The sequence below is a fragment of the Scaptodrosophila lebanonensis genome, unplaced genomic scaffold (assembly GCF_003285725.1).
Source record: "Scaptodrosophila lebanonensis strain 11010-0011.00,11010-0021.00 unplaced genomic scaffold, SlebRS2 tig00000001-arrow-pilon, whole genome shotgun sequence".
Taxonomy (NCBI): Eukaryota; Metazoa; Arthropoda; class Insecta; order Diptera; family Drosophilidae; genus Scaptodrosophila; species Scaptodrosophila lebanonensis.
This window is the reverse complement of record NW_022060529.1, coordinates 6,459,125-6,470,523: the sequence shown is the minus strand read 5'-3', so window position 1 is coordinate 6,470,523 and position 11,399 is coordinate 6,459,125. Positions and strand designations below refer to the sequence as shown.

At 38.9% G+C, this 11,399-nt stretch overlaps 1 protein-coding gene across 2 annotated transcripts; it reads left to right on the top strand.

Moving 5' to 3' along the window:
• The first annotated feature begins 213 nt into the window (after positions 1-213).
• On the top strand, positions 214-11,248 carry LOC115634786 (scavenger receptor class B member 1). Of its 2 annotated transcripts, XM_030532693.1 has the most exons (7): positions 214-259; positions 6,348-6,457; positions 8,798-9,050; positions 9,117-9,290; positions 9,353-9,924; positions 9,986-10,107; positions 10,181-11,248. In XM_030532693.1, exons 2-7 carry the CDS (start codon positions 6,397-6,399, stop codon positions 10,565-10,567), a joined length of 1,569 nt encoding a protein of 522 aa, XP_030388553.1. In that variant the 5' UTR covers positions 214-259; positions 6,348-6,396; the 3' UTR covers positions 10,568-11,248. The 2 variants fall into 2 exon arrangements, with proteins under 2 accessions (XP_030388553.1, XP_030388554.1); XM_030532694.1 differs by lacking the exon at positions 214-259 and having other exon boundaries at positions 6,333-6,457.
• The last annotated feature ends 151 nt before the right edge of the window (positions 11,249-11,399 follow it).

Sequence of the window (11,399 nt, the reverse complement as noted above, 5' to 3'; positions counted from 1 at the left end):
TTAAGCTTAAGCCGAAGCTTACTCTCGCTTTTTTCTTGCTATAGGTGTAGCGCAGAAAAAGAGCTGCTACCTGTTTATCTGGTTTATTGTCGCAATTCAAGCTGAGCTTTCGTTGTCGTCGTTGTTGACGTCGCTGTCGCTGTCGCTGTCGACGTCGTTATCGTTGCTGTTGCCTAAACATCTTTTTCGTAGAGCCGCGCACTCCGAGTCTTTAGTTTTTCAGCGGCATTGCTGGCGTTCAAGTCGTTGCGCTAAGCCGGTATGGTGCTAATTTTTTTCCTTTAAAGTATCTGTGTATATTACATGGTTTTTCTGTTAAATGCCGCCTTTCGTATCCATTCGACGCTCGTGCCGTGTCTAGCTACAATCACTGCATACATATGTGTGCTTGTGCTTATAGCTGTGTGTGTGTGCATTTTTGTGCATGTGTGTTAATTTAACTATTTTGAAATGCCTGACTGCAAGCTAAACATTCAAAGTTGCTTACAGTTTGTTTGCCTGATTTTCTTTCACAAAATCAACAGCAACAGCAGCAACCGCAGATAGCGACCCAGCAACAAACAGTGTGTGTTCGAATGGGATTGCGTGTGTGTGTTTGTGTGTGTGTGTGTGAGTGTGGTGTGGTCGCATTCCAAGACGTTGGTCCGATACTCTGGTTGGTCAACTTAGCCAGTTAGCACCGCACCACAGCTAAAAGATGCAAAATTTTTTAGCATGTTGCTGTCGATTCCAGCGTTATATGTATTTTAATATCAACTTCCTCACCATCAACATCTTCATCCGCTTTGAGCATCATTATCTTCATCAACTCTGTAGCTTGAAGGGAGCTTTCGCAAGACCTTACCAAACGAAATGTAACCAAATGAACATGCCTATTGACTTTAACTGCCAGCGCTTAAAGCGGAAAATTATTGAGTTATGCATTGCCAGCCACAACACATTCAAAAGAAAACCAAAACAAAAACAACAACAGCAAACATATCCACCAATGTGCGTGCGCAGCTTAGAAAACTTTAAACTTTATACATAATCTGAGCCACAACTCAAACAAAATGCTGTCCATGTAGTATACATACTTTACAACATATATGTACCTACATACGGGTATATTGTATCTGTATCTTAATGTGTACATACTCGTATATGTGTGTGTGTGTGTTTTTGTGTGTCCAAAAGCGCATGTACGTGCATAGTTTTTATGATTACTTATGTGGAAAAAGTGAAATTTGCTGTGCAGCAGCGCACAAGCAAGACACTACAAAAAAGCAAAACAGCACCTGAAAATTAAAATCACAATCAAAGTAAAATGCGCAAGTTTTGGATAAATAAATACAAATGTATAAATAATATAAAAGTGTATGTAGATATGTACATATATACATACATATGTTGTTTGTTCAGAGCACGCTGACCACATAACGCATCAAGCAGCAACAACAACAAAAACAACGGCAACAGCAACATCAAAGAAAAAGGAAAGAAAATAAAAGAAATGGCTTTGAGCTTGATGTTTTTTGATGGCCAACTGAATCATCAGTATTTTACATTCAAGGTGCCATAAGTGCTCACCAAATTGGCATTTCAGCTTCAGTTTCGGCTTAGCTTTGGCTTCAGTTTAAGCTTCAGCTTCAGATTCAGCTACGTTGTGCGTGCATACACAATTACCGGGCTTTGTAAATGGCGCTCTGTCAATGTTGACACATTTCACTCCAAGTAAACATGCCATAATATTTAAAAAGAAAAACAAAATTTGCTCACCTGTCTTGTGGCTTACCCCACTGTTCGTTTGCACGAACCTACCTTCATTGTCTTATTTTAAAAGTCCCGGCTGCCACCTGCCTACCAAAACTGACCTACTACTCTATGACGAAGTCCAAGTCCATTGTGGCCATTGTTGCTGCCATATAAAATTATTTCATTGTATTATCAAATGCAATAACAGCAGCAATATTTTTCAGACATCTTGTCCCGTCCGCTTGCCTATTTGCCTGCCACTTAGCCGGCTGCCACCATAGCTACCCATTCTCCTCATCTCTCCTCACTCCGGCTTTGACTTGGCAAGTGACGCTCACAGACACAACACGCACAGACAAGCTCACAAAATACAGCGCGCGCAACTTTTTTTTTATAAATTGGGTCAGGGTAATTGTCAACACTAAATAACGCATATATGCATGTATACATATCTATGTAGGTATGTGTATGCGTGTTTATTTGTTTGTGTAACATTTAAGCGCAGTGAAATTATGCTGCGGCTCGCACTCGCACTTCTCTCTCTATATAGTAGTTGGCTCGCGAAAATCTGCACTGCACCAAAGCTTGGATTAGAAGATAGAAATTATGCTTCAAAACTAAAATGGTACATTTTAAAATTTTAAATGAGCCGTAGAATGTTAGCTGGTTTTAAGTGCATATTATTAATTCCCCGAACGGATTACAATTTACAAGAAAAATAGCAAACCTTTTGCGTTTTCGAAACTTTTTATTCCTCAAATATCTATTCAATAGTCAAACATGAAATTTTGTTAGTTCTTGAGTGGTTTTTGCTATTTCAATTAATTTACAAAAAACGGAAATAGAAACATATTCAATCAACAAGTATGTGCATATCTCAAAATGAAGTATTGACAATATTTTGTGCACAGTGCAGTGTCTTGCAAAAGAGTGGACGTTTAGCTGTCGTACATGTCGTTGAGTTAACCGAGCGCGCGCGCTACGCTGACGGATGTCTACAGTCTGAACACTTTCAGCTTTCTCACGAGCATTAAGACCCCCCCCCCCTTCCCCTCCCCTCCCCCCTCACTCGATATTCTCGATTGCGAGTGTGTGTGTGTGTGTGTGTGTAATTGTGGCTTAGAAAGTAAGTTGCCGCAGACCATTTCTATTGAATTTTGATTCTGACTAAGTGCAAACAACAACATCAGAGGCATGCTCAGATTTCACGAAAAGTGGAAACAGGTGTTAATTGCAAGCAAAACAGCAACAACAATGCATGATATATTTAGCATTTAAGCTGATTACATCAGTTTTATAATGCATATACGAGTAGTATAGTATATGCTAATTTTTGAAAACACCTCTTGTCTACAATCTGTCTAGAATATAACATTAATTTATAGCATATCTAGAGGCGCATGTTTGAAAATAGATTAAAATATTGGAATGTGAACTTGAACTTGAACTTCTACATAGCCATAAATAAATAACGTGACTCACGACTTGCGTGCTCGACAAAATTAAACCAAAAAAGAGTATACTCTCTAATTTGTACAAGTACATACATATGTATATGGAACTTCAGTTGTAGTCGAGTCGCATTTGCCGTCAGTAAATACCATCATACTTCATCTTATTTCATCATTTTCTCAAATTAATATTGCCGGCTAGTAACGCATGACTTACTTCGATCATAGGCATTGCCTCAGTGCCTCATGCAACCTTTCATTAATATTCAACTTCCATGTGTTCTACAGAAACAGTTTGTCATACTGGTTTACATTGAAAGCGCTACGGATACGATGAGGAATTGCAAAACTACTTGTACATAGTACATGTTAAGAAATGCCGGATTTTTCTGCTTTCCTTTCGATTTAGTATCTCTTGTATTAAGCCAATAGCGCTTAACAATGCAATTAGCTTGACATTCAATGAATAATCTGTATTCATAATGGTTCTTATCTAAGGCAATCAATTATTTGTTGTGCCATTGATGCCATCTAAAAACAATGGCGACTGATGCCGCATTTGTACCTTTTAGCATTCAAGACCAAGATAATTGTTGTTTTTGCCATTTTATTTATGGCTAATGCAAAAAGCCTAACGGTCCAATAATTATGAATTGTGTGTCGTCGATTTGAAGCCAAAATATAATTATTAACTGATTAGTATGCAATGAGCATACAAAACGAGTCAAAATGCACAGGGGAGGGCGAGGACAGCCGGACAGCCGGACAGCTGGACAGACAGGCCGGCGGTCAGGCGGTTTTTCTAATGTGGACAGAGCCAAGCTCTGGCGTCAATATTCAGTTAATGACGAGCAACGAACGGCAGCGACAACAAAAACATCGACCTTGTGGCGTTCGCGAGCGCAGCAACCTCAAAAATATAAAAAATATATTTAAAAACCTACTAGTTGAGTATGTTATATAAACCAAAGTACAAAGTTGGCGTTTAGAATCTATAGGAAAAGTGACAAAAAAGAAAACGATAACTTTAACTCGACAACTTCCGCGACTTGGTCAACGCAAATAAGTTAACGAGAAATTGAAAACAAAAAAAGTAGACGGACAAACGAATAAGCTTTAAGAGCGGAGATATGCACGCGTCTCGGTTATGAACGTGCCTATATATCAGATAGCTGCAACATTGTGATAGTTGATATGTGAGATGGGGCCTATTACATATATCAGACAATGACGGACTTGGCTATCAATGCATCAGCTGAGGCCTACGACTCAATCGGTTTTATTGCAATACACAGTTTCAGACGCACGTTTCTTGATTGCCTTGGAATTTGATTGCAGCAACAATGGCAACAACAAGCCGACTTGCCAGCTTAAAGTCTCAATTCGTTGGCAAGTTGGCAAGCATAAAAAAAAACAAAACAAAAAAAGTAAAATAAAATACAACTAAAATCGTATTTGCGATCCAACAATCGAATGCTCATTCAATGAGACTAATAAGTCACACTTTGTATGCACAGGCCTGCAATTGTCGAGTTGAAATATTGACAAATTGGCAAATTGAAAGACTGATTGACGCACACGCACTCAAACTTAAACTCGGATGGCAGCTCAATCTGCAATTCAATTTCTATTGTTCGATTTGGTTATGGCGACGTGTCACGCCTGCAAACGGCCCGAAAAAATGTAAAACGATTGCACGCTTGAAATTGCCAGAAAATATTTGTGGTCATTAGTTTTTGCTGGTGCTGTGGCGATTGTTTTGATATTTGTCAGTTTATATTATTTATTACCGTCATGCCAAAAAGGAAGCATTGGCCAAAAATTCATTAATAAACCATTTAAAAATCAAACAGCGCCACTCACTTGCGCACGCATCAATTTTCTGTCGGCATTTAGCAGCAAAAAAATTTGCTCAAACTCATATTCATACATTCATATCTGTGCGTATGTATGTATTTACATACATACATATGTTCACTTGTTGTTCATGAAAAAAAAACAAAAAACAAAAAAAAAATCAACAAAATTTAATAACAGCCTCGGCTGTGGTCAAGGTGCTTTCAGCGTGGCAAAAATGCGCAGTTAGTGGCCAGAAGCGCTCCCTTGCCTTCGCCCGCTTTGTACTACCGGTCAGATCCTGTCTATAAAAGCCGTTCAACGTTCAGCTATCAAGTTTAATTGTTAAGCGTTATAAGCAAAATGGCTACTTAAATACAGAGAGACAGATACGTGTCTTGGTGTGTGTGATTGTGCAGTCGGAGGTTAAGCGAGTTTATGCCCTTTGTGGAAGGGCGCGTACGCTCATTGTCAGCAACAACAAAGCAGCAACTTTGTTGTTGTTTTGCACATCTCCACTGACTTGAGCAACTTGCCTTAAAAACTAATTTTATAATAAACAAAAAGTGATTATTAAAAGCCAACAATTTTCAAGCGCAAAACTAGTTGTGCTGACTTGAAGGTTCTGAGCCGATGTTGCCGTTTCAGATACATAAATAGACAAAACAGAGTTTCCAAAAAAGCAACCATATAACATTGCATATCACTTTGTCTAAAGGCAGACAACTGACAACTGACAGCAGACAGCAGACAAGAGACAACAGACAACAGACAAAAGAAGAGAGTCAGACTGTTGGCAAAAACGACAGAAACAACAATAATTATTATCTTTGATAAATCAGCTCTAAAGACTAAAAGACAACGACTCAAGCGTCGACAAACTGAAAAAGCACAAGGCTAACACGCCCAGAGAAACGTGTCTGGTCGCTTGGGCAAGTTCAGCTGTCGTCTCGAGAGTCGCAAGTGCTTCATTTTAGCCATAAAAACATAAATAATTATGTGTACATATGTACAAGTATGTATCTGTCTATCTATATACATAAATGTATGTGCATAACTCAATGATAAGTCAATGTCGCTTAGAACTTTAGAACTTTGACATATAAATACAAGTCAGCGTCTTAGCACCTACCACATTCACACACACACATACTCGCATGTACATATGTATGTACTTATATAGAACGTGTGTATGTGCCAGTATGTAGAAGGCACAATCAGGCTCGTCGCGTCGTCGAATGGGGCGAACAAAGGCATTCAATATATAATACACGATCTGTTTAACGTTTAAACCAGTATTTTAAATATCGTATATTTTGATTTTAGTTCACAACAACGAGACGTTCATTTTGACACAACAACAGCAACCAACAACATGAACGGCCCAAAACATAAACTGTGCACCAAACTGTCCAGCACATATTTGCGCAAGTGGTGTAAGTATAGTATACATATAAGTCGTATAGTACAAGTATGTACATTCGTCGAGTCATATGTACACAAAACCTGACAGCTATAATAATGTTGGTAAAATTCTCTGAAATAGTTTATCTTGTCATAATGGTGACCTTGCTTTTAAAAAGATACTTACACCTTCTTAAATGACGAAAGACTATCTTTGGGTTGGGCTAGATCAGTAACTGCCAGAGCATTCAACTGGCATATAAACAGATCGATTTGCTTCTTAAGTTAAAATTTGTTGTAGAAATTTTCGATAAAATGCTTCTTAAATTTCGAAACGAATGCCTTGTTATAGCGTTTTATGTGAAATTAACAATCTGTAGGAAAAACAAAATTTTCTTTTTAAAGTATAAGCTCTGCCTGTAACATAAACAAATCGATCTGCATTTGTAATTGACTTTACAAGGAATTAATTCGAATGCACTAATTAAAATTTTTTATTTCTTAAAAAAAATTAAACTGAATGAAAAAAACCAATTCAATTAAACTATAGAATTACGATTCCATGAAACTGCTCGAACATATACGTGTAATAGTGGAAGTAGGTACCAAAAAAGCTGACAAATGCTTCAAACATGCCATGAATTGATTGTTCGTCATTTAATTTCCTATGTATAGTCATAAATAGTCGGGTCCAATTCAAGTCATTCTTATAGTTGTAGTGTGTACATAACTCCACGTGCCTTTTGTTATTGCCGCTTGTCTTCAAAATAAATGAATAAGTTTACTGACTGGTTATACTGGTATTTCAATTTATTCCAATTCTAATTGATTCTATTTAAAGTACAGGGGTACCAAATGCTGTTATGTCCGTCCTTTAGTTAAACAACAACTCACACACACACACACATACAAAATAAAATATAGACGAGTATATGAATAAATCAACTCCAACTGACATTGCGTTCTGTCAAGGTTCTTACACAGATACTCGTACTAGTCGCTGTTGGTTTCTTAATTTCAGTTATTTGTGAGTTTCCTTTAATACACAGTGAACGCACACAGACACTGACTAATTGTCGATTGACTGACATACTTAGTTTGATGGTGCATTGAAGTTTTCAGTCAATTTCAAGATCAGTCGAACAAGGATGTCCACAATTTCGAGGCATATCGGTGATGGCAAACTAGTGTGATATATGGTATGTAGATAGATATGTAGATAGAGAGACAGACACATTTTTAAACGGCCAACAACACAGTTAGCATGGTATGGATAACATTCTGCTGGTCAGTTGAATAGAAAATGATTTATATTTAGTATACGAGTATCTTGTAGAATTAATTCAATTATTCTGTCGGTTGAGAAATGCATTTTAATTACAACATGTGTAATTTCGTATTCAACAAATTATTGCGAATTAATTGTTTAATTGCATGATAATTCGAAAAGCTAGGCAAACAACAAGCCATTAAAAAGGTCAAAGGGCTGCACCTATAATTAGCACTCTTGGGAATGTGATTAAAGCGGAAGAGCTTTGGCTAGACTTAAGTTTCTTGGGCGTGACTTATTCTTCTTATACAATATACTTGTAGTAATTGAGACATTTTGAAAACCTATTGACTACTACTATCAAGCGAATCAGATAATTATAGGTATTAATTGGCATACTTAAATGCTTACTGACTTTTCCCCAGCTCCCGTATTCAATTAAGGATAATAACTAATAAGCAATGATATTTAAACGGAAATAATATTTGCATTTAAAGCGCATTTAATGTCAGTGCCACTCCAACAATTTCTTTATAACTTTATGGAGAAGACTATGGAAAAGTTTAAGCATATAATTATTTGTTCTTTATAAGCTTGTTTGCAGACAGACTTGTTTATTTAATACGAGCAGATTTGAAGAGGAGAGACTTGTTTTCGATTTGTGAACTTCGTACACGGGCTCGCAAACAACTTTGTGTTTTTATAAGTATCAATCGGGTGGCTACGCAGCCTATAGCTTTGTAAACATAGATCTCCTATTGCAAAAATATTTCAGTGTGTGACGCATTATTTGACATATTTATAGTACACTAAGAATTCTCACGTTAATCCAAATATTTGCTATTCGCAACCATCTTGCCAATGCGAAAGCCCGCAACACCAACGGTTGCTGACTGGTCTACCTTTATTGGTTGACTAACATGTGTGTGGTGTGTGCACAACTATAAGTACAAAGCACTTGGCCTGACTCATCGCTATCATAGCTAGTTGGTTGTCAAATGGCAAAACAATTGCGTACTACTACAGTAATTTATGCTGCAATTAGTCAAGTGTCTGACTATTTTGAAATGCCCCAATGTACTAAACGCATTTAATTTTCCAGGGATTACAATTGCCATTGCGGCCATTTTAATAATTGGCGGCATTGTTGTGGCTTGTGAATTCTCCGTGCTAATTAATGCGATCGTCGATCGCATGGTGGCCCTGCGACCCGGCGCCAAGACCTTCAACTGGTGGGCCAAGCCACCAGTGGAGCCCCGAATCAGTCTCTATGTGTACAACGTCACCAATGCAGACGATTTCCTTAGCAATGGCTCAAAGGCCATTGTCGACGAGGTGGGACCATATGTTTACACGTAAGTGGCCGATCCGACCAGAGGATGCACATGCAAGCAAGCTGACAGTGTTATTTCAATTCACAGCGAGACATGGGAAAAGGTGAACATTGTGGAGAATGACAATGGCACGCTCAGCTATAACCTGCGCAAGATCTACACGTTTCGTGAAGATCTGTCCGCGGGTCCCGAAGACGATGTAGTAATTGTGCCCAATATTCCCATGCTGAGTGCCACATCGCAGAGTAAACATGCAGCCAGGTAAGTGATGCAACTTAAAGAGCCCTAAACGCTGCTACTTATTAACTTTGAACTTGACACAGATTTTTGCGCCTGGCCATGGCCAGCATCATGGACATACTGAAGATCAAGCCGTTTGTGCAGGTATCGGTGGGTCAGCTGCTCTGGGGTTATGAGGATCCGTTGCTGAAGCTGGCCAAAGACGTTGTGCCCAAAGAGCAGAAGCTGCCTTACGAGGAGTTCGGACTTCTCTACGGCAAAAATGGCACATCATCGGATCGTGTCACCGTGCACACGGGCGTCGATGATATCACGCAATACGGCATTATTGATAAGTACAATGGACGCACACACTTACCGCACTGGACGACGGAGGAGTGCAACCGCCTGAACGGCACCGATGGTTCCATTTTCCCTCCTCACATCGATCACAGCCGCATTTTGCATGTATACGATAAGGATTTGTGTCGTCTACTGCCACTTGTTTTTGAAAAGGAAGTAATCACAAAGAACGAGGTTCAGGGTTATCGCTTCACGCCACCCGAATCTGTGTTTGCCGACGTCGATAGGAGTCCGGAGAACATGTGCTTCTGTCCGGCCGGTCAGCCATCGTGCTCACCCAATGGCCTGTTCAACGTTTCACTCTGCCAATACGGTGAGTAGATGTGCCGATTAGGAGTCTTCTATTGTTTTTAAAATTCTTCAATTTCGTGCAGACTCTCCCATTATGTTGAGTTTCCCACATTTCTATCTCGCCGATGATAGTCTCCGCACTCAGGTCGAGGGTATTTCGCCGCCCGAGAAGGAGAAACATCAGTTCTTCTTCGATGTACAGCCCGTAAGTCAAAGAATTCAATCCCTTTCTCCAGCCTTATCTCATTTCGTTAATTTCCTATGTACTTGTATTTCAGAACATGGGAACTACCTTGCGCGTCCGTGCTCGCATACAAATCAATCTGGCTGTCAGCCAGGTGTTCGATATCAAGCAAGTGGCCAACTTCCCGGACATTATTTTCCCCATATTGTGGTTCGAGGAGGGCATTGACAGTCTGCCCGATGAGGTGACGGATCTGATGCGTTTTGCTGAGGTTGTCCCACCCAAAATTCGCATCGTCCTCATTGTGGTGTTGTGCGCCCTCGGCGTGGGTCTGTTGCTGTTGGCGACCTTTTGCCTAATCCGAAACTCGCATCGACAAAGTACTCTGCATTTGGAGGGCTCCAACTATTTGGCTACGGCGCAAGTGGACATGAATAAGAAACAGAACAAGGACAATAATCCAAGCAATGTGAGATATTGAGCGTAGACCTTAAGCATTTAGTCTGTAAACCTTAGCTAGGAACGCAAGAGCACACCTGAACCCTATCGGATGGGTTGGGAAAAGTGTGCGCCTGCGTGGTATAGTCTAGAACAAATGGAGCTGGGAAGACTTGTATGTACTTATTGTGTATTGTAGTAGGTTCTATCTTTTTAAGTATACTATATATGTGCGTGTACTATTAAATTCGATGTTTAGGTTTTAGTCTTCTTAACAACTATGTATGTACTTAAGAACGGTCGTGATCGCTTTAAGTCTCAAATGTGTGGCTCAATTCGGCTACTCAGCAACTCAAAACAAACAAAACAAACAAAAAACGAAAGCAAAAACCAAGAAAAAAATGAAAAAAACACATAATCACAAAATTGTTGTATTCCAATTTTATACCAAAAAAATTGTTGAAGCATTGCGGTTTGCCAAATTCTATGTCACAAACGGTTCTCAAAAATTCAACTGTAATCAAAGGAATTCCATGTTCGCCGTCCATACAAATGTGCTTCATTAGACCAAAATCCGAACATTTGATGTGGCGCGATTTAATTAAGTTGCATTAATCAATTATATATGTTTGTATGTATATGCATTGTGTTATTGTATAATCGCAGTATGACTTAATAAATACAATAAAATACGCTATTATTTTAATAAGGCACATCAAATCGAGCACATTAATTTTCTATGATCTGTAAAGCAATTCGAATTCAATCAGCTATTGGCAGATGCCCTTTTTCGGAAAGCTATCAGTGTCAAAAATGTTTGTCTCCTTTTTTGTATGTAAATGTTCAGCTGTTTCCAACAATTTGTTTTAAAGAAT